This window comes from Monodon monoceros, unplaced genomic scaffold (assembly GCF_005190385.1).
Source record: "Monodon monoceros isolate NGI ecotype Baffin Bay Population unplaced genomic scaffold, NGI_Narwhal_1 Super_Scaffold_16, whole genome shotgun sequence".
NCBI classification, from domain to species: Eukaryota; Metazoa; Chordata; class Mammalia; order Artiodactyla; family Monodontidae; genus Monodon; species Monodon monoceros.
In genome coordinates, this window is record NW_021703772.1 from 47,066,409 (window position 1) to 47,090,132 (window position 23,724).

Below are 23,724 nucleotides of genomic sequence, written 5' to 3' on the forward strand. Positions count from 1 at the left end.
TCTCACACTCCCAGTCCTTCCCTCCCCCAGCCCCCTCCCCCTTGGCAACCACAAGTCTGTTCTCTACGTCTATGAGTCTGTTTCTGTTTTGTAGATAGGTTCATTTGTGCCATATTTTAAATTCCACATAAAAGTGACATCATATGGTATTGGTCTTTCCCTGTCTGACTTACTTCACTTAGTATCATAATCTCTAGTTGCATCCATGTTGCTGCAAATGTTATTATTTCATTCTTTTTCATGGCTGAGTAGTATTCCATTGTATATATGTACCACATCTTCTTTATCCATTCATCTGTTGATGGACATTTAGGTTGTTTCCATGTTTTGGCTATTGAGAATAGTACTGCTATGCACACAGCGGGGGTGTGTATCTTTTTGAATTAAAGTTTTGTCCAGGTGTATGCCCAGGAGTGGGATGGCTGGATCATATGGTAATTCTATTTTTAGTTTTCTGAGGAACCTCCACACTGCTTTCCATAGTGGCTGCACCAATTTACATTCCCACCAACTGTGCAGGAGGTTTCCCTTTTCTCCACACCCTCTCCAGCATTTGTTATTTGTAGACTTTTTAATGACGGCCAATCTGACCAGTGTGAGGTGGTACCTCATTGCAGTTTTGATTTGCATTTCTCTAATAATTAGTAATATTGAGCATCTTTTCATGTGCCTACTGGCCATCTGTATATCTTCTCTGGAGAAATGTCTATTAAGGCCTTCTGTCCATTTTTCATTTGGGTTGTTTTGTTGTTGTTGTTGAGCTGTATGAGCCGTTTGTATATTTTGGAGATTAGGCCCTTGTCGTCACATCATTTGCAAATACTTTCTCCCATTCCATAGGTTGTCTTTTTGTTTTTTTTACGGTTTCCTTTGCTATGCAAAAGCTTGTAAGTTTGATTAGGTCCCATTTGTTTATTTTTGTTTTTATCTATATTGCCTTGGGAGACTGACCTAAGGAAACACTGGTACGATTTATGTCAGAGAATGTTTTGCCTATGCTCTCTTCTAGGGGTTTTATGGTGTCATGTCTCATGTTTAAGTCTTTAAGCCATTTTGAGTTTATTTTTGTGCATGGTTTGAGGGTGTGTTTTAACTTCATTGATTTACATGCAGCTGTCCAACTTTCTCAGCACGACTTGCTGAAGAGACTGTCTTTTTCCCATTTTACATTCTTGCCACCTTTGTTGAAGATTAATTGACTGTAGGTGTGTGGGTTTATTTCTGGGCTCTCTATTCTGTTCCATTGATCCATGTCTGTTTTTGTACCAATACCACACTGTTTTGATCACTGTAGCTTTGTAGTATTAAAACAATATATATATACTTTGATCTAAAAATCCTGCTAGGACTTTATCATACATATTCACACACTTGCACAAATACCTGTGTATAAGATTTTCACTATAGCAGTGTTTAAAATTACAAAAAGAACAGAAACAATCTAAATGTCCATCAACAGGAAATACGAGTTAAATAATTTAGGCTATATATACTATAAAACAGAATACTATCAGTGGTTTTCAAAGAATGAGGTAAATCTATATATGTCTACGAGAGATTATATTGGGCAGGGAGAGGCGGGGGGCTGAGTCAGGTAGCTAATAGTAATATTTAGTATATTCCTATTTGTGAGTTTTTTTTTTTAAGGGTATACAGATATATAGGAATAAGAAAATTCTAGGAAGATCAAAGAAACTATTTAAAGTGATTGCCTCTAAGCAGGCTAATGTGAGCAAGTCCTATTTTTTCACTGTCTACCCTCTTGGACTGTCTGAAATTTTTTCAATAAAAATAATACTAAAGCCAAATTTCAAAAAAGACCAGTAATACATCATCTGGCACTGCACAAAACCTGTGGTGTTGAATACAGAAATATATCTGAACAGCTCAACATTTTTTTATTAGTGTTCACATGTTGTTAGAAGATATAAATGCCCTGACCCATAATATCCTGAATCCCAGGTATATTTCTCCATTTGTGGTAAAATTGAGCCTATTTACATACTCTTGGGGTTTTCCAAATGCCAGTCATATATGGAAAAAACAACAAATTTTAACGTAGATAGTTTCAAATGGAAAAAAGCAAACATGTGACCCAATCCCTATGAAGAACTGGCTTAACGACACTCATTTTGGTACTGGTCATGATATCAAATGTAACAGTCCACAACATGATTTCTGTTTCACTGGTATTATAATTCCTAGAATTAATATGTTTTAGAACCAGCAGGAAATAACAATATGGAAAAAAATATTAATTTTCTTCAGGCTTATCTTAAAATATTTTGTCAAAGCCAGCAAATCAAAACTGGTAAAAAATTTTGCAGAACTATTGTACCAGAAGAATGTCACACTATTTCTTTGAGGAGTCTCTAAACTTTCACATATGTGGATAAATATATCAATACAAATGTATATAGGATTATGTATATTTTATTTTACTGATGTAAATGTAAAACTTATTTCTTATTTGTCATCTTCCTTATGCTATTTTCCTCCTTACCACCACAATCTGACACTGGAATTTGTCTCTGTTAGATAAAAATTTAATGTTATCAGAACCATAACATATTATTTTCCCAATAAATTTTGGGTAAGAATTTGTTTTTTAAGTCAACCAAATCTACTTGAATACAAAATATTCCTCAACTGGTTTTGACAGCACAACCCAAGACTTTAGATTATTTCACGATTAAGGAGTCAGTGAGTCAATTTTGCTGACAAGAGAAAGGACAAAAGCCTTTCTCAGAAGAGGTGCAAAAACATTTTAACAGATTTTCCCCAGACTTCTGCAGATTGACATTATCAGGGAAGTTGAAGACATCCAAAGCAGTGTGGAAACACAATATATTTTTAAGGCTTTTATATGCCACAAAACTGTACAAAAAAATCATATAATAAGTCATTTGTCTTTATATAACTTTCCCTGGGGATCCGAAGTGCTTATACATATTATTTCACTAAATTGTTACATTTAAGCTAAAGCAAGTACTTTCAAAAATTAAATCATATTTTGAAACATATCAAATGGGGAGGGACTTCCCTGGTGGTGCAGTGGTTAACAATCTGCCTGCCAATGCAGGGGACACGGGTTCGAGCCCTGGTCTGGGAAGATCCCACATGCTGCGGAGCGACTAAGCCCGTGCGCCACAACTACTGAGCCTGTGCTCTAGAGCCCGTGAGCCACAACTACTGAGCCCACGTGCCACAACTACTGAAGCCCACAAGCCTAGAGCCTGTGCTCCACAACAATGAGAAGCCCGCGCACCGCACCACAACGAAGACCCAAGACAGCCAAAAATAAATAAATAAATAAATTTATTAAAAAAATAAAATTCTATTCAAATGGGGAGAGGCAAAGGTAGGCTGAAAATATCAAATAACAGAAATTAAGAAAAGGGACCCCTGCATCAACATTTACCTGTTGCATCAAATTCAATTGGCTGGCACCCACGGTGAGAAGACCAGTCACACTTGAGGACTTGCCCTCCTTCCACGATCCCAGGCTGGGTAGTGTTTGCTTTGGGAGCTCCCACCAGAAGAAACATCCTGCTAAAATACAAAAGGCAAGACAAGACTTTAAGTGGCAAAAGCATAAATAATATCTTATGACTTAGGAAGAGCAATCATTCTCTTGATTTTATCCACAAATATTCTTTAAAAACCACTCACTGAGAGCATAATCCACCTTCATTACTCATTTGGTGCTCTTTTACATACATACATTATTCAATATAGTCTACTCATCCTAGTAACACATTATAAGGCAACTTCAGGGTTACATGTCATTTAAAAATTTATGCTGGCCAAACTGTACACTTTGAATAGGTACAGTTTATTATATGTCAATTATAGCTCAATTAGTTTGTTTAAAATGTATGCTGGCTAGAGACAGGGACATTTGTCTTGATTTTTGGGTTTTTTTGTTTGATTTTCTGTACACTTTCCATATCCTGAATAATGAACAAAAAAATAAATGATTCTAAATAAATGATTCAAAGTATGGTAATTTTAAATATTATCATTTTTCCATTGGGAAAACTTATCTTGTTTTAAAACTACATACTTCAATTTTTTTTTAATAGTGACTAACGAATGTCTTTTTTCACTGGATTAATCTAATCAATTCCTGGTCAAAGAAGAGAAGCACTATTCAATTTCTTAACAGGATAAAATTAGCAAAAGACAAAATAATCAGGAGTCAGATTTTCAAGTAAAAGAGATCTTTTCTTTAGTTGTTTCTATTCATTCAGAAAAAAATACGGATTGAGTGTCTCCTCTACTAAGGCACAGATATGGGCACTAGAGAAACGAGGATGAATAAGACAATCTTGGTTCCTGCTCTCAGTGGAGCTTACATTCCCTTTGGGAAGAAATCCAGAAACTTGCCAAGAAAATTAGTCACTGTTACAAGTGCTACGAAAGAACCAACAATTGGCTGAGAGGTATTATTTGGGAACAAGGAGAGGAGACCTTCTTTAGATTAAGGGAAGTTACCTCTAAGGAATGGAGGGGAGACACTTCCTTTGGATAAAGGGATGTCTAAGGAAGTTATCTTTAAAGAACAGGGAGAAGAGACCTCTTTCAGATAAAGCAGCAAAGGGATTTACCTCTAAGTAAATTGAGATGTACGGGATTAGAAGAAGGTCGCCAAGGAGTGTCTGTGTGTTGGGAGTGAGGGGCTAAGTGAGTGGGATTGAGAGGTGGATGGGAGGGCCACAGGCAGAGGTACAAAGACTCAAGGCAGGAAAGAGCTTAGTCTCCAAGAGTTACAAGGAAAGAGGTGTGGCTAAAGGAGAGCAAGCTGGGAATGGCACAAGATAAAACTGCGGAGCTTGGCAAGAGCTAAATCACACAAGGTCCTTTAGCCAGGTAAAACTTTTGGATTTTATCATAAGGTCCACGTGAAGCTTCTGAATGTTTTTTAAAGCAAGAGAATGACATAATCTAATAAAGAAAATGAAACGTGGCGCCTTATGGGGAAAGTATTAAGGGGGAGGGGGGCAAAAATGGAACAAGAAAAGCGAGAGACTTTGAGCACCTGAGGGAGGAGGTGACGGTAAACTAGGCTGGGAGGACAGATGGAGAAGAAGATGGACGGGCAGATTTGGGAAATATCTGGAGTAAAATGAACGGGAACAGCTGGAGGCTTGCATGTGGTAGAAAGGGAAGATTAGAATAAAGCACGTCACCTAGGTTTCTTTCTGGAGTGCAGGGATGGGAGAACCACTTACTGTGCTAGAAAAGCCCAGAGTAGGGAAGCAGAAGGCAGACTAAGTACTTACAGGAAAACCAAGAGTTCAGTTCCTAACATGTTAGCTTGAAATACCTGTGAGACACCTAATTGGTGGTCTGTTGCTCTGAGGAGAGTTCTGCCCTTTGAGATAACGTGTTGAGAATGTCAGCTTGGAACGGATGGGTTCACACAGGGAGAGGCTTCAGAGAGAAGAGGAGGAAAGAGAGGAAGCAACAACATTTAAGTCAGAGAAAGAGGACAGAGTAAAAGAGGCTGAGAAGAAGCTAACTGAAATATAGGAGAAGAAAACAGGATACAGATAGACACAGAAGCCCTCAATAAATGCTGTCACCATTATCATTTCATTTCCTTGTTAAACACTAAGCCACTTACATTCTTCTGGCAAAGAAAATACTCATAATTGCTTTTCACTTTTTTGTGAAGTTATGAACAAACCTACATCTTAAATATGGAATGCTTTCATTTCAACTTTTATTTATCAATTTCATTTCTTCTGGATGTATCTGCTAAATCATATTTAGACCAGTCAAAAGATGGCTGCATGAAATGCTGGAACCCCGTTTTCGTACACTTATCTTAAAACTCCATACTCAAAATAAAGACAAAACTCCCAACCAAACCACACCCTGTTTAATAAAGCTTTATGCAGTCATAGTTGGCATCAGTAAAACACCAATGCTGGCTCTTTCTCCTCATAGCCAACTTAGTTTTCATTCAGCAAGAAATAAAATAAAGCTGAGTAAGATAGCCCTCAGCCCCCATGAATAAGAGAGCAGCTAAGTATCATTAAGCCCTCCTTTTCTACAGCAGAGCTGGTTAACAGCTAAATTATACACACACACACATATATGAAATTTACCTTTTTCAACAGGTCAAAAATTTGGCCACAAAACTGCCCCTCCCCATCTGGATTAAATGATGTTTTAGTACATGATAGGCAAAAAAAAATATTTCAGATAAGTATACTTTTCAGGTCTACATCTGAAGAGGCACAGGCTCATTCCTGCAATAGCCCTAATAAGGGTAATACGAGCACAGGTATGTGTATGATTTTCATATTGTGGATAATGGCCGGTTCCAGGAGATCAGGACAGGAGCTGATTCTCAGAATCTGCCTAGAAACCTACAAGCAAACTCATTTCTGGACTGTCCTCACATGGCACACTACAGAATCTTTAATAATTTTTTATCAAAGCACTTCTTCCTACCTTATGATAAACTGCTTCCTTGAATGGAGGGGACCCCTCAGTCATCTTTGTGCTGCCACATAACACGCACTCAAGAAAAGCTTTTTAAATTGACAACTGAGTAGCAAGTAAATTTGATAGTTATAAGTCTCAATCAAAACAGCCATACATAAAAAGCCATCTCCACTAACATCAACCCCTGTAGAACGCAGAAATCATCCTCTAATAAACATCTGATTATTTAAATTATCCTTAAAATAATTTCTTTCTGTAACGTTTCTCTTCTTAATTTTGGATTTCAGATACTTTCTTTACTTGGCACTAAAGACAGAGGGGGCTGGAAAGTTATTAGGGGACACAGACTTCAGCAAAGACAGAAAAAAGGGCGTCGAGGAGAGTTCTGAATGGAAACTGCACTCACTATTGGCAGCACAGAGCTCTAGTTCCTTGGATAGGATCAGGAACAAGACTGCTGCTTTTCATCAGACCATTTGCACATTATAGGCATGAAATGATGGTAATTAGATGTACTAATATGGGTGTTCATCAAGTTTTCCTAAGCATACCTTCATGTGCAGTCTTGCACATTGGTGAAATGCCACAGAAATGGTAGAATAATATAAAAGGAATGTGTGAGCATTCTCAATTTCTAAGTGCTAGGTTAATGAGAGGAAAAAGCTGAGAAATAAAGTTCTTTGTGCAAAGTGTCAACATGATATTTAAGTTCCATTTAAGGGTGTTATAGAAAGTTTTAAAAGAGAAAAATGGAGAGATAAAGACAGTAAGACTGCCTTAGACAAATGTTAAGTCCTAAGAGGGAGGTGTGGAGAGAAAAATTAAGTATTTGTAGAGATTAAAGGGTACCGAATGGTGAAAGATGCTATATGAGAAAATTAAGGACTATAAAAGCAACACATATTACAGAAAACAAAAGCCTGTTAATGTGTCGGGAGGGTGAATTTTATGTCTTGTGTCTTTCTGCCACAATAACAAAAAACAGCCTGTTAATGAAATGCCTTACAAAAATGTTAAATCATTACGACTTGAAGTTCATCTAGGAATGTCTAATGAATGTCTACAACAGCTTAATTAAAGTAAAAGAAGTGACAGACCAGAAAAAATTTCGCAATATAAGCAGCATTGTCTAATGGGCAGTTTGCTAAAGGTTCCAGTCACCATATAAATCAATTGAGAAAGTCACTTTAAATCTCTGAGCCTCAGTTTCCCGTTCTATTGAATGGAAATAACAATGCCCACTATAATTACTTAAAAAAGAAAATTTCTGAATGTGGAAAGTTTAGATAAAAGTAAACTTATAAAATGTGAACGCATCATAAAAATACAAGATGATGACAGCAGAACTAAAAACAATAAAATACTCCTTAATAAAGTAGGAATAAAAGTTAAAATCTGTTTTCAAGGGCCATTAATTAACCCAAACGCAAGCTCTCAAGAGAGAGAAAAAAAAAAGGATAGGTAAATAGTTGGCTTGCAACATTTCCTGACAATGTTGGAGAGTTGGGGAAGATACACAGAGTTAGCTGAGGCTGACAGAGATTTCTCTGGTAAGCAGCAAAAATCTGAAGCTGAGCAACTTAGTTTCATATGCTTGCAACTTCCTCCTGACAGAATACATCTCCCTTCCAAAAAGTTTGCCCAAGAACAGTATCAGGATCCCCATCCTCACCGTTCTTTTTATTACTTATTTATTTATTTATTTTTGCGGTACGCAGGCCTCTCACTGCCGTGGCCTCTCCCGTTGCGGAGCACAGGCTCTAAACGCGCAGGCTCAGCGGCCATGGCCCACGGGCCCAGCCGCTCCGCGGCATGTGGGGTCTTCCCGGACCGGGGCACGAACCCGTGTCCCCTGCATGGGCAGGCGGACTCTCAACCACTGCGCCACCAGGGAAGCCCCTCACCATTCTTTTTAAATGACTCGAATCATTTTCATTAAATGACTTTAAAATTAAGGTTTACATATATGAGCAAGCCATTAATATGCCAAGAAATTCTGAAAGATAAAGAGTAGCAATGTGTGTTTGGGGGAAGAGGGGTAAGAGAAGAAGAAAGAGGGAGGGAGGGAAAGTGGGGGAGAAGGGAGAGAGGGAGGGACAGAATGATGGAGGGAGGAGAGATAGCGGAGCAAGGGCAAGGGAGGGAGAAGGAGAGAAGAAAGGGAAGGTAGTAACGGGGAGGAAGGGGAAGAGGATGGGAGAGACAAGAGGATTCGAGAAGCCAACCAGGAGGATGCCCTTCGGATGCACTTTCAATCCAAAGTGTACTTTAAGGGCAGCTGCTTCAGGGAACATGACCTTGACTACCAAGGAGAGACAACCAGCCAAACAATGACAAGTACATTTTTTAAACTCTCCAAATGAACTAAGTTATTTGGCTGCTTTCAGCACTGACTTTTCCAAGATAAAGCATGGTTAATATATTTTGGCTGACTCTGGCTGACCAGTGAGGCTTCACCAAAAGGAACTTCTGAAAAATCATCATATACGTATATAGAAAGAAACGTGTTACTGAATGTTACTTAAGAGCTATAATTCCAGTCTCATTTACCTTTCACTAAAAAAAAAAAAAAGCTACAGTCAACATTTATGTGATGTAAAACAGATGCATTAACTATAAATCCTATATATTTTCCCTTCTCTTCTATAATATCCTATAAACCTTGGGCCTTAAGCAGGAGAAATCAACATAGGATTTGCCTTCTAAATATATAATGATGATAGAATCTATGCATATATATTATTTATGATAAGAAAAAAGAACCAGGGGCTTCCCTGGTGGTGCAGTGGCTAAGAATCCGCATGCCAATGCAGGGGACACAGGTTCGAGCCCTGGTCCCTGGTCCGGGAAGAACCCACATGCCGTGGAGCAACTAAGCCTGTGCGCCACAACTACTGAGCCTGCGCTCTAGAGCCTGTGAGCCACAACTACTGAGCCCACGAGCCACAACTACTGAAGCCCGTGCGCCTTGACCCCGTGCTCCACAACAAGAGAAGCCACCACAATGAGAAGCCCGGCACCGCAACTAAGAGAAGCCCCCGCTCTCCACAACTTGAGAAAGCCTGCGCGTAGCAAAGAAGACCCAACGCAGGCAAAAATAAATAAATAAATATTTTTAAAAAAGAAAGAAGAACCAATATAGCCAGAGCCACAGTAAAATAAGCTGGTGTCGCTTTGTAAAGATGGTTACAAAGATGAAGAGAGAAATGGGACATAAGCTTTTAAAAGTAGATGCAGACTGGGACAGACTGAAAGGGGCCTTCATTCAGTTTAAGCAGTTTGGACTTTATCTCTGGACATGAGAACATTTTCGAGGAAATTTTAGCAGCAGAATACCAGGATCAAAAGATGCTTCAGAAAGATAAAACTGTTAGAAACATGTAAGACGTTTTGCAGGTCTGAGAGCTAAATGATGGGCAGAGGAGTGATGACCTGAGTGCCACAGACCACGCTTGTAACGACTGGTCAAACTACAAGTGGAAAGCAGAGATGGATGCAAGAAACATTAACAAGGGCTTCCCTGGTAGCACAGTGGTTAAGAATTTGCCTGCCAGTGCAGGGGACACGGGTTCGAGCCCTGGTCCGGGAAGATCCCACATGCCGCAGAGCAACTAAGCCCGTGCGCCACAACTACCGAGCCTGCGCTCTAGAGCCCGCGAGCCACAACTACTGAAGCCTGCAATGAGAAGCCCGCGCACCGCAAGGAAGAGTAGCCCCCGCTCGCTGCAACTAGAGAAAGCCGCACCCAGCAACAAAGCCCCAATGCAGCCAAAAATAAATAATAAATAAATTAATAATAATAAAAAAAAGAAACATTAACAAGGAAGAATTTCTAGGATCTTCTGCCTGGTGACTAATCACTGACTAATATTAGGGGTGTCCAGTAGGAGAGACAAAGAAAAATAGAAAATGAGAGGGAGGAATATGAAATTATTTGCAGGGCGACAGAGAAAATGATGGTACCATTAATAGAAACAGAGGTACAACTGACATCACTTGGTGAAAAAGAGTTCATTTTTTGTAAAATTCTTTCTACTCAAGAAGAAATGATCCACAGGCTGTTGAATATAAAGTTAGAGCTCTGCTTTTAGATCGAAGATGAAGCCAGGGCAGCAGTATGGTTTTAAAAGCTCTCCAAGTGTTGCAAATAGGAAGTTAGGATTGAGAACCATTGTATGTTCTGTGGGACCTTCTGCGACCAGGGCACACTCACCCACACCTTGTCTTTGGGGTCACAGGACATGAAGTAACTGTAAATAAGGCTCCAACAGTGTTTAACAGGGGAAAAAGCAAGTCTTGTAATCAGGTGTTGCTCACTATAGCATTATTTTAAAATAAATATATATGTAAAATGAGAACTGTATAACATATCTTAAAAGAAAATTATTCATTTTCTTCTTAAAATTTTAAAATGTGAATACAAAAAATTAAATGTAATTTGAATTTCATTTCCTCTGTGTTTTGTTCCCATCTTTTCCCTTACCCCACACCATCCCACTCAAACAGCTAAAGGCTGCAAACTCTTCCGGCTTCAGTTTCCTGTTCTGTAAGAGTGAATTTATCTGCTCCCCTATTTCCCCTGGTGATCTGTGGTGTAGAGTAAAATGAGATATCACAAGTAAAAGTGCTTTGTAAATTATAAAATAGGTCAAGCAATGTAAGATATCATTATTATAACTAAGCCTACGGTGTAATTTTTAATTTCTCCAATTATTCTCCACAAGAAAAACATGCCTTTACTTCTTGGCCTGTATACAGTATTTAAATTTTACGTTAAGTTTGGCAATATAGTCACCATAAATTAATTCATACAGGAAAAATAATAGGGAGTGCTAATGTTTTATTTTTCACAATTTTTTTCCTTTTTTAAGTATAGCTAATTTACAGTGTTGTGTTAGTTTCTGGTGTACAGCAAAGTGATTCAGTTATACACACATATTCATATAATATATACGTTCTTTTTCATATTCTTTTCCATTATAGTTTATTACAGGATACTGAATATAGTTTCCTGTGCTATACAGTAAATCCTTGTTGTTTATTTATTTTATATATAGTAGTTTGTATCTTCTAATCTCCAAATCCTAATTTATCCCCCCGCTCCCACCTTTCCCCTTTGGTAACCATAAGTTTGTTTTCTATATTTTTCAAATCATAATTTTTGTGACTTTTCACTTCAAACCTAAGACTCATTTCTGGAGGAATTTTATTGTGGAGTCACCTTAATGTTTTTGCTTAGTACTTTCTTTTTCCTTCTTTTTAATTAACATTGATTCATTAGTTTTCACAACAATATGGAGATAATTCAATAACAATTTTCTGTAACAAGAAAAATGAGACAGAAAACAGTTCTATAGCTTGCCAGAGGTATTTAGACACCTACAGAAACCGGAAGCAGCAGGAGACCTCATTACCCTTGCTTCCTCATTAATACTAGCACTCTTCATTCAGAAGAAAGGAAACTTTAATTAGCAGTTTTCTATTATGTGAATTTTTTTTCCCTTTAGAAGTTTATTATCACACCAAATAACAACAATAAATGCAGCTGGTAATATTGTAAATGGCATCCTCATGCACCCTGGATTCCAATGCTTGTTAACTTTAAAAGTACCTTTTTACAAAATTAAGCATAAGTTTGCATTAATCTTTGTTAAACCTGAAAAGCTCAGAAGTAGAAACCTTTGCTTACATATATTTGGGGGTTTTTTAATCTCAAAGTTGATTTATATTTTTTATCTTAGGCTATACCTAGACCTCACTAGTCTATCAGTAACAAAGTCACTGAAGAAAGTTTCAAAATGTTATATGAAACCAAACCAAGTTCAATTTTACCTTACCATTAAAGGCCCACGTGGGAGGTCATGTAAACAAACCTGTGAGGTCATAGTATATTCAACTACAATGACTAATCACAAATTAGCCATCCAGCCTCACAACCAAAAATAGGAAATATCTCATGCTAACAGTTCAGTATTACTGCATTTTCCATAGTAAAAACACTTAAAGTTTATCATTTTGTCATGTATCTTTACACTACAGAACTCAGAGGGTTGCCACCGAATTAAGAGCAACATTTGCAAACCACTCCATCAATTTGTAAGTATTTAAGTGCTAACTCTGGCTACTCTAAGTACCAACTCTTGACAAAAGACAATATATATTTTCAAAATTATTAGAATTTCTGTAGAAATTAAATCCAAAAAAGCACCCTTGTAAGCAACTAAAATCCTCTACACTATAAAAGGATACATCCTGATGAATGTTGTAAGAGTCATGGAAAAATATTTAGATCATCCTCAAATTAGGCATGTATGAATAGGAAAAATAGTACTAAAAAGTAATGACCATTAAAATTATCCTCCCTCTCCCCCCCAAAAAACAATACTTTAAAGTATAGAAAAAAATTAAAAACAAAAATACGTTGTTACAATTTCTAAGAGCTTAGAAAGAACTCTAAGAACAGTTCTCCCTCTTGGAAACAAGATTTAAACATCAGAAGACATCCAGGGAACACATTAAATCAGTATTTCTAACGCTAAAAAAGGGGGTGGTGTGGTGAGAATGACGTCAGCGTTCGGTAAGGTCAGAGACAACTTTTAATCCAATAATGACAATAACTCTGTTCCAAATCCTGTGCAACGCGAAACGCTGGCAATTTGAAACATAACTGAATTCTTAAATACTACAGTATTCAAATGACCTTTAGTGAGTGAAAACTCAGCAAACATGCTTGTTCTTTCTGAACAATGACCTAAATAATGAATCACTATAAAAAGAACAGATGACACATCCAATTCATCTGTTCACCCTCAAATGTGCAAAGGTCTGACAGTCTCAGAGATAAGACACAATGAATTTACTACGACAGAATGGTCATTTTAGTCATCAGAATGTCTGGAAAAGGAGATGAGAAGAAACAGAATCAGACTGAGAGGCGTAAAGAATTGGGGAGGGCTTGTTTAGGGAGAGCGAAAAACACGGGTGTTTAAGTCTGTGAAGCCAAAAAACAAAAAGACTCCACGGAAGGCTAACTAGTACGGGAGAAAAAGAAGTTCGGGAATGAAATTGACCAAGTCCCGGACACCGGCAAAGGCGGCGCGGTGTCCAGCCATACCAGCCTTTGTTGATTTCCCACTTTCCCCTAATTTCAAGCACAGGTCTGCTTCAAAGCGCTCCCTCTGAGGAGAGGAGAAGGGGGAACTGGGTGGTGGGAGGTGCGCGGGTTCACCTCCCCCAAGCATTTCATCCACCCAGAACCTAAATCGCCCAGTGGGGGGAGGGAGGGTTAGAGGGAACGGATAGAAAGGCGCCGGGATCTCTTGCAGAGATCTCTCCCTGTGGGAAATCGCAGGGTGGGTGCGCGCGATGGGGGAGGGGGCCGACTCCCCTTCCAAGTGCGGCCACTTACGAAGACGCGCTGGGCACGAAGAAATCAACCGCGAAGCCGAAGTAACTTCCCTCGGGGCCAGAGTACTCCGCAGGACTGTCCACATCTAGATTGAAGGCGCCGCAAAGAGGCAGCAGGAATCCGGGAAGAAGGAGCAGGAGGCGGCGGGGGCGAAGGCGCAGCCGCCGCCGCGGCAGGGAAGCCATCGCCGAAGTGCGCGCGGGGCGCCGAGCCCGGAGACGCGGCCACCCCGCCCGGAGCGCACGGTGCCCGCGGCCCGCCGCCTGCGCGCGCCGAAACTTGCCAGCTGCTCGCTTCCCGGCGAGTCCCGGACTGCGCCGGGGGAGGCAGGAGGGCTGAGCTCCCGAGCGGCTGCCCGGGAAGTGGGGCGCAGGGCGCGCGGGGCGGGGATAGCAGCGCGGGAGGCCCCTCGCCTCCCTCTCGCTCGGCCGCTCAGCGCCGCGCCTCGGGCTCGGGACTGCAGGGCTGGGCGCCGCACCCCCAGCCAGAGCGCTGCCGCGGCCAGTGGGAGGAGGCAGAGCAGGAGGAGGAGCCGCCCCGGAGGCTGAGCCAACGCGCAGGAGGAAGTGGGGGAGGAGAGTCGGCCTCGGCCTGGGGCAAGTCGAGCGCACTTCCGCGCGCGCTGTCGCCTCCTGTCCCAAGAACAGGGCTCCTGTACCGAGGCCCCAGACCCTCAGAGCCCTCTGGGAGCACTCCTGAACTAGGGCCTCAGACCCAGGACCGGGAGGAGGGAGGTGGCGGGGTGGGGGGAGATGCTCAAGCATCCCAACCCGCCCGCGTCCAACAGAGCGCCAAGGGCACCCGAATGCCGCCGGCAACTCCTGTGCGACTTTTATTTAAAAGTGAGGGAAGCTTTATCCGTTTCTCGTGTTTCTGCTACTTAAAAGCCTCGCAGGCACTCACAACCGAAACTCTATAATTATGGTCGTTTTCCTCCCCACTCCAGCCCACACACAAACACTGAACTTAATTATAAACTTTCAGAATGCTAGCACAGCCTCTTCCAGGCAAGTTGTATTAAAGCTGAACTTCAGCCGTCCACGAAAGGATGGGCAAGGCAAAGAATCAGCAGAAATCGTTTTAAATCACATCAGATTAGTCGAAACCTTATTCCTAGTTCATTAGGGGAAGTAGCATGATTCGGATAACTAACTGGTTGATTTAGGACATTTGGGTAGAAATACGATTTTAGAGTTGGAAGAAGGAATATGCACCTTGGGGTCCCTTGGGGCTTGCTTGCTGCCGGTGTTTTCCGCCCAGGCCCCCGCCAGCGGGACTGAGAAAGGAACCTTGACCTTTTCCTTTATATTCACAAGTCCTAGCACCTTGCCAGGCAGACAGTAAGCAATCATTAAAATGTTGAATGAATGAATGAATGGAGATGAAATGATGAGTAAACTTTGCCCAGAGAAGTGACTTCCCCATATCACGTGCTAAAGAATTTGGTGAACAAAACAGTATAAATAGCACTTTTTGGATCTTAAAAACTTACAAGTATTAGAACAGTAATTTCGAATGTAACTATTAACACTCAATTACAATGCACATTAATTGAGTTTAATCCTGTGAAGGGATATGTATGTAAATTGAAGTCTCTAATTTGAATATATAATACTTCATTGCATCATATATTTTGATTTTTAAATGTGACTAAAAGATATGCAGCAAAACCTCAGGCATGTTTCACAAGATATGGTCCAGCACTTGCCTAAAGGAAATTACCATGTGAGACAGGCAATCCTACACAAATACTTACACATAAATACAAATGTACCTTTCTCCTCACCATGTTCTGTGGTACACAGAGAGGCCACGGGTATGTACACACAAACCCAAAGGGTCATTTATGCCTTAAAAGCCTGAGAACCAATCCCCTTGGAAATCCACCCAGATAGGGAGGGCAGAAGAATGTTTGAACGCTGGCTGGACCCAGTAAGCTCTCTCACTCCTCAACATCTGATCCAGGAAAGAGGTCCAACAGACCAGAGGTGTGGAGGGAAGAAATGAGAAAACCAGGAAAAGGAAAAAGCCAAAGCCATGGCAACATGCATGTGCCCCCTGAAACTTGAGTGAATGAGGACCACATTTCTATGAGGAGACTGTGAACCAGGATAAGCCAGTATCTTAAGGCACCCAGGGTTGTAAATGCAGGCATTTTTGTAACAGAGTAGTCAGGCTTGAGCGGTCATCTATCCAGCACCTTGCAAACTGAGGGAGTTATTACAGTACATATCAATTCAGCCAGCGCTTATTCAGAATCCACAATGTGCTGGGTACTGTATGTATAGGAGAGGGAAAGAGTGTATTTTATGCTACAGATGAAAACCTATGCCCCTCCCCCATTCCCATGGCACTCTTTAAACTACATTATAACAATTTTCCAATTTAAGACAACTATATAATATATTGACATTAAGTATAATCACTTTTTTACAGAGAAAATAAAATAGTAAAAGGATTTTGACTTTGAATTTTACCCCCTACTGCTTTATCCTATGATTAAAATCTTGATTCTACTGATTTCTATAAAGTCAAATGCCTGAGTTCAATTAGTTTTGTGACCCTAGGCAAATGACTCCAATCATTGTGTGCCTCAGTTTTCTTATCAAAGGAGCTCAGTCCAGTTACCATAAAATAATTTAAGAGGAATTTCAAATTTTTATTTTTCAACTGACATCAAGGAGGATTCAGTTCATAATCCACAGAAACCCTTTTGAAATCCCCTTTTTCCACTCTCCATTTCTCTACAGCCCTTAATCCACTAAACCCAACAGACCCTACAGTGTTTGTTGCATTGCTTTTTTGTCCAACTCTCGCTTGCCTCTCCTCTCCCAGCTATTTATTAGGGAGATTTACTTGGCCACATCACCCCCAGTACTGCCTTTCTTTTTTATATTTATTTTTATTGAGATAACATTGGTTTATTACATTATATAACTTTCATGGGTACAGCATTATATTTCTACTTCTATGTACCCTACAGAGAGCTGCCTTTTCCTCTCTGTATCACAAAAGATCCCCGCCAGCCCTTGGGTGTGTGGAAGAGAAGAGAAGGAAGGCAGAAAACTTGTCTCCTTTCTGGGCTTTGTTTCCTAATCTGCTCCTTCAATGTTAGGGTTGTCCTGGTGTCTGTGTTTGATTCACTGCATTTCTCATCCGACACATCCCCAGCATGATCTTACTCACTGTCATGCCCTTACCACTCCCCACCTCACAAAGTACTTTTAGCCATATTAAATCAATTACATATTAAATTAATTATTTACAGTGTCCCCAGAATGCCATCTTTGTTCACAGGTCTCTATCTTCTTAGAAAACATTAGCCCTCCTCCTCAATCAGCCTTCATCCTTCTGCCACATACAAACCTACACAATGCCCTCTACCTGGCTATTTCTTACTCTCCTTTCAAGATGTGTATCAGGCATCATCATGTCCTCTAGGAAGCCTTCTATCAGGAACCATGCCTTTTGCTTTTGTATCCTCTGAGCTCAACACTGAGCACAGCAATGGAATTAATTCCATTGTTCAGAGACAATAATAACTAACATTTTTATTAAGTATATTCATTATGAACTGGGAACTGTGCTAAGTATTTTGTGTATATATTAAGTCATTTGTTAGGTAGTTTCTATTAATATGCTCAATTTAAAGATGAAGAAACTGATTCTCTACTAGATCGAATAATTTTTCCAAGGTCACAAAGGTAGTGTGGCAGAGGCAGATTTTGAATGCATGATGGTCGACTCCAAGCTCACACCCATTAGCACTAAGTTGCCTCTTACGGTATAAAGATACATAATATAACAATACAAGGATAACAAAGATAAAAGAGTAATATATTCAAAGTGATCTGAAAGTTTACTTAAATTATCTTTACCCTTAATCCATGCTGTAGCATGTTTACCAATAAAATATTTTAATCAAACTTTATTATTGGTTGTATTCATCACTAACTTGGCAAGGTTTGTCTAAGAAGAAATTATAAAAGATTAACTGAACAATGGTAGTAAAGATCAGAAATCGTCTTAACCTACTAAAGTTTTATTATGAAGAAAATAGTTGTAAGTGAATTTTTTGTGATGTTAATATGAAAGAGAAGAGACAATTTTGTATGTATATTCCATCTTCTAATCTCTTTACATCTTCTGACCTCCATATCCTTGTGGTCAAGGAAGGGCACTGGTGATGATCTCCAAGGTCCTCCCCACCCCTGAGAACCTGGGGCCTCAGTGACCTCCCCAGAGTAACTAGGGTGGTTGTTGACAGCCCCCATGGAACAAAGTCATCTGGTCTCATTCATATCTCCTTCCCCCACACTAGGCAGAATAATGATGTCCACTAAGGAGAAATTGGCTCACATCCATGAATATCAAGGAGGAGAATTGTTTTTCATCCTCATCTATAAGTAATATATTTATATTTTCATAACAGTAGGAAATCAATTATTTGTGGCATTTAGAACACTTTTTCCACGTACTAGGAAAAGTTAGTTACAAACTTGAGAAGTCTGAGATAAATGCTGGGAAAAATGTGGAAATATCTTCATTCCCTTGTTTAAAGAACAAGACATGGATAACTAATCTTTCGAAGTTTCAAAAACAAAAATGCAGCTCTTCTCTAAACTCTTTTTTTTTTTAATGGATTTAACTTAAATGGACTATTGCTTAATAGAAATATTTACTATCCAGGAAACTTCTTTGGATTTTTTCCACTCAGGACTGAGTATGTTGGTAAGCCAAAGAAAACATGTATTGTCAAAAGATTAAGATCTGGCCTGATTAATAGGTAACATTTCACCATCTATATATTTCTTTTCTCTCCAACATGCATTTAGTTTATTCATCTCATACAATCTGGTTTTTAAATTTTCATCTTTTCTCTTTAATATCATGGGACTTAAAGGTCAAACTGAAAAGACCATATTGATTACTTTTGTATAAAAATCCTAAGAATGTACATGTATGAATGCCAAAATTGAAAATAATGACATCACTACATAATCTCAAGTGTGAAGAGAAAGTTAGTGAATGGATTAAGAAACTATACATAAAACATATGGTTTCTATTAGATTCAAACTTAGATTTAAAATATCCAGCCATATTTCCTCCTGAAAATGCATATTTATTGAGCATCTTTTTCCTGGTTCTATTGCCTTAAGAGTCCTTTCTCAAACAACTTTCAGGTTTTGAATAACCTATGATAGAAGATATCCTAGAAAATTGAGATTCAAAGCACCAAAATCGAAATCACAAAACAGGTAACTTTCATGCCTGTGAACAGAACAAGCTCTTGTTCTGTGCCTGAAGGGAGCAGAGCACTTTGGGCAGGAAGCTTCAGTACCAGTACGGTCAGTAAGCACCTGTGCAGATCTCCTCCAGTCTTATAAATATGCCGCACTCACTCCTTCCTCTGTGCCTCTGTTCCTGAGGTTCTTTTTTCCTCACCCTGGAATATCATTCTTTCACCTGCTCTCCTATCGCAATTCCACCCAAACTTCAGCATTCAGCGCAAGACTTCTCCAGGGAGATTTACATGGCTTCATTGTCTCCCTTTTCTTTAAAATGGCTTGTATTTCCAAGTCTAATCCACTCACAACTTAGCATTTAATTATTCCTGTGTTAATTTCCTGGTGTTTTTGACAGTATTCTATTTAATATTAATTCTTGATATATTCAGGTATCTTAGATTCTTCCTAGTGAAATTATCAGTTCCTTAAAAATAGCTATGTTTTCATAATTTATATATTCTTCCATAACATTGAATACAGTGCTGAATTTATATTTCAAAAAATCACAAAGAACCTGTTGATGAATTTTGTCTGTAAATTCCATGGGAGAAGCGGACATGTTGATCTTTTCCCCCCAGCTTTATTGAGGTATACTTGACAAATAAAATTGCAATGACTGTGTTGATCTTACCCATCATTAAATGCCCAGTACCCAGCACAGTTCTTTTTGAATAGCAAGAAACCAAGAAGTATTTGTTGAAGGATAAATGAATGAAAGTGTGAATAAAAAAGGAATTGTGACTTAAATTGAACACACGAAGGTAACAAGTCAATAAATAGTCTTGCATAAATGAATGAATGATGTACTTTTCAAGAAGTAGGAAAGTCCAAGGATATCTAATAGATTCATTTTATAAGTAGCAAGGAAATGGGATTAAGCTACTAACTTCATCTAGAAGAGTAGCTGTTTTTCATTCCTTGTTGCAATTTGGGATTAGGATATGGAGCTTATGAAGGATATAAAAATTAATCATGAATAGCAAGAAACATCCTGTGCACTCTTGGAGTTCTCTGCATCTCTTTGTGAAAAACCACTTTACTTTCATGATAGGCATTCTTTACTCCAAGGACACGCCTGATGGTTTTCAGAATTTCCCTTCAAATGATCAACATGTAAAAATGTAAAAGGAAGATCATGCATATTATTCCATTTAAACTAATTAAATATTACAGACTCCTCTTACATTATAACTACTTAAGGGGATTTAATTTTTTTTTAAAGGCTTAAAGTGTTGATGTGTACTCTGATGTGTGCTAAGAAATAGATCACACTTCTCAGTACAGCACATATAATACAAGAAAAAAAATCCATGTGTGGAAGAGGGTAATGCTGTCTGCTACTCTTCAATCATTGGAAAGTCAAATTAGAGGCTTAGATATAGAGAGCAAAGTGTTTATAGTATATTCAGAATTAGCAAACATATTTTTTAAAAATAATACATAAAAACCATAGAATTTTTAATAAATCACTGTTTTTTTTAATGCCATGAGTCATAGAAGGAATCATGGTATAAGTTTAAATGTTTTTGGCCCTTGATAGATGATTGCTAATGCTTTCCTCCTACTAATCATTTAGTATAAATGTAGCCTTACTTTTACTGGAGATTATAAACCAAAACCTCTAATTCCTTTTTTTGGGCTGTGCCATGCAGCTTGTGGGATCATGGTTCCCCGACCAGGGATTGAATCAGGGCCTGCCGGGGAATTCCCAAAACCTCTAATTCTTTTTTCCATCAGATTTATGATAAATTTAAACACTCATAATCAGAAGATCTTTAAAAAATAAATTCTACAGAGTCATGCATATGTTTATTTCTTGGAAAACATGGCAAGAAGATGTGTCATTAATGACAAAACACAGTATTTGTATAATACATATGTATGTATAGGTCCTGAAATTCTTTTCCTTAGATACATGATTTAATCCTACTATTGTTTAGTAATGTCATCTAAATGATTGTTATTTTCTTATTAAAAATTATCTCCAAAAAAACGAAAAAAAAATCATCTCCATGTCACTAAAAGACATAGCTAGACATATGTCTACATAACACAATTTTGCAGAAGACACTTTAATATCAAAAACATAAGAAGGTAATCCTACAATAGCATTTTTTGTTTTTAACTTTTTAATGTTTTTTTTTTGGCCACACCACACAGCTTGTGGGATCTTAGTTCCCCGACCAGGGATCGAACCCGGGCCCACGGCAGTGAAAGCACCAAGTCTTAACCACTGGACTGCCAGGGAACTCCTACTACAATAGCATTTTATATTAGTGAATAATATTAAAATTATGTAACAGTATACACTACATTAGTATGCACTTTTTCATGTTCTATTATATAAACAGCTGTGAAAATCTGATTTTTAACACAAATAAAACATAAATTCCTTCACATGACTATTGCATTTTCTTTCCACTTTCAGAAACATTCCACTTAACTAGTCTTATTAAAGACTAGTGAATCATTCATTTATTCATCAAATATTTATTATTAAGTGCCCTCTATATGCCCAACACTTCAATTGGAGCTTGAATTACCAAAACAAAACAGACATGAACCCCCCTGCCAGGAACCTACAGTTTAATTAGGCAAATACTCAAGTAAATAAAATTAGCTAACAATTAAGGGACATATTTCACAACTTGCCAAGTGCTGTATTAAAATGTTTATATGGATTACACCTCTTCATAACAATACGATTACTGCATGTGGGTAATTTTACCCCATTTTACAGAGGAAAACAAGTGTGGCGATGTTAAAGTATGTTCCCTTCAGGAGGTGGAGCCTAATGCCCCATCCTTGAGTGTGGTCTGAATCTTGTGAATTGTTTTCAATGAATAGGATAAAAAAAAAAAGTGACCATGCAACTTTGTTGACTAGGTCATAAAGGGTGTCCTTTTGCTCTTCCAGATGGGAAGCCAGATGCCTTGTGGTGGGAACTTACAAGTTGCCCTATGGAGAAGACCACATGGTGAGAACCTGAGGCCTCTTCCCAACAGCCATGTGAGTGAGTCACCTTCAAAGTGGCTGCTTCTTCCCAGTCAAGTCCTTCAGATGCTAGCAGCCCCTGCCAACATCTAACCTGAAGAGAGACCCTGAGCCAGAAACTATCCATCTAAGCTGTGGTATAATTACTAACCCACAGAAACTGTGAGATAATAAATATTTGCTGCTTTAAGCCAATACATGTTACTCAGCAATAGATAACTAAGACACAGAGTTTAGAGGAGTTATGTAATTTGCTAAGGTCACAGAGCTAGGAAGTGTTAGAGGTGTTTCAGCCAGTCAGTTATAGCTAAAGTAATCATATAATTTATTGTCCAACAGGGACACTTTTTAGAGAGTAATGGGGATAGTGATAATAATTATAGTGGTTCAACAGCTATGCACCAGAACTATCTAGGGCAAACTGGTACACAGGATCAGTCTAGTCACAGTCTATGCTCTTTACTGCAACACAACTGTCTCCTATATAAATAATTGGATAAAGTGTGACCTATCCAACAATGGAAGTATAGCACAGGGAAGGGATAAACCACCTGCTCCAGCAGAGACCACTATCTACCTACCAAATATTCATTGTCCCCTTTGGTAATACTCTTATGTTTTGTGATGGCAATAATGTGTCTAACTGGGAAAAACAAAGACAAAAAACCCTGCATTTCCCACCTCCCTTATAGATGACCAGAAGATGTCAGTAGAAGTTGTCATGTGGGGCTACTAGGAAACTTCTTAGTAGAGGGCTAGCTTAACTATCAGGAGCCCTTTTTCCTCTACAGTTTCTTTACAGCTGATGCCTGGGACATGGGTGTGCTGGTTGGAGCTGCAGCAGCCTCACTGCAAACAAGAGGAGGTATATTTGGTAATGAAGGTCATGATTTAAGAATTACAGCAGAAAGTCTGGGTTTCTGATAACCACAGACCCATCATTTCTGTCTTAGAGAGTAAACCTCTCTAATTACGTGAGAGAAAAAATATGTCTCTATCTTTGTTTAAATAGGTATTACAAGGGTTTTCAGTTATACTGTGATTAACCTAATCCTAACTGATATACCCACCTTAATTCCTCAAACAACAGATTTAAATTTTGAGTACCAAACATTTGGATTCTTACCCTATTTTGACAGAAATTGTTCTAGATATATTGACCACTCTTCCTACTTTTTAAAGTAACTAAAACAAAAGCATTGACAGCTTTCTTGATGATACAAGGTTATTATTATTTACAGAAAGCAGGGTTGGTTCACTTTTTTAGTGCCTAATAGAGTTTTGTATGCCCTGTGGAAGCTCATTCAACTGTTGGTATTAATAAAACAAGTATGAATTAAGTTCTTGTGAGCAATACTCTTTTAGATAGGCTGGTGCCCTCACCTATTTTGTTCTTTTAAATGAGTCATTTGAGGGTTTTTCTAAACTCTCCACTCATACTTCCTCTAAAAACTTGAAGACTAATTAAAGATTTCCACCTTTCAGTCATTACGGAAATGTGCCAGGGGATTTTCATGAAATGTTAAATATCTGGATTTAATAGGAAATGATTGCATTCAGAAAGGAGTTAGATG

At 38.8% G+C, this 23,724-nt stretch overlaps 1 protein-coding gene across 4 annotated transcripts in view; it reads right to left on the bottom strand.

Annotated features, from left to right (window-relative positions):
• The window catches only part of ITGAV (integrin subunit alpha V), an 86,738-nt gene extending 72,418 nt beyond the window's left edge, over window positions 1–14,320 (bottom strand). For 2 of the 4 annotated variants that reach the window (XM_029225089.1, XM_029225087.1), the window contains exons 1-2: window positions 13,868–14,317; window positions 3,422–3,549 (exon numbers count right to left, since the gene is read on the bottom strand). In XM_029225089.1, coding sequence (XP_029080922.1) covers window positions 3,422–3,549; window positions 13,868–14,052 — 313 coding nt within the window. In that variant the 5' untranslated portion in view covers window positions 14,053–14,317. Of the gene's footprint in view, window positions 1–3,421; window positions 3,553–13,867 lie in introns of all 4 variants that reach the window. The other 2 variants (XM_029225088.1, XM_029225086.1) reach the window with 2 other exon arrangements.
• Window positions 14,321–23,724: the final 9,404 nt, after the last annotated feature.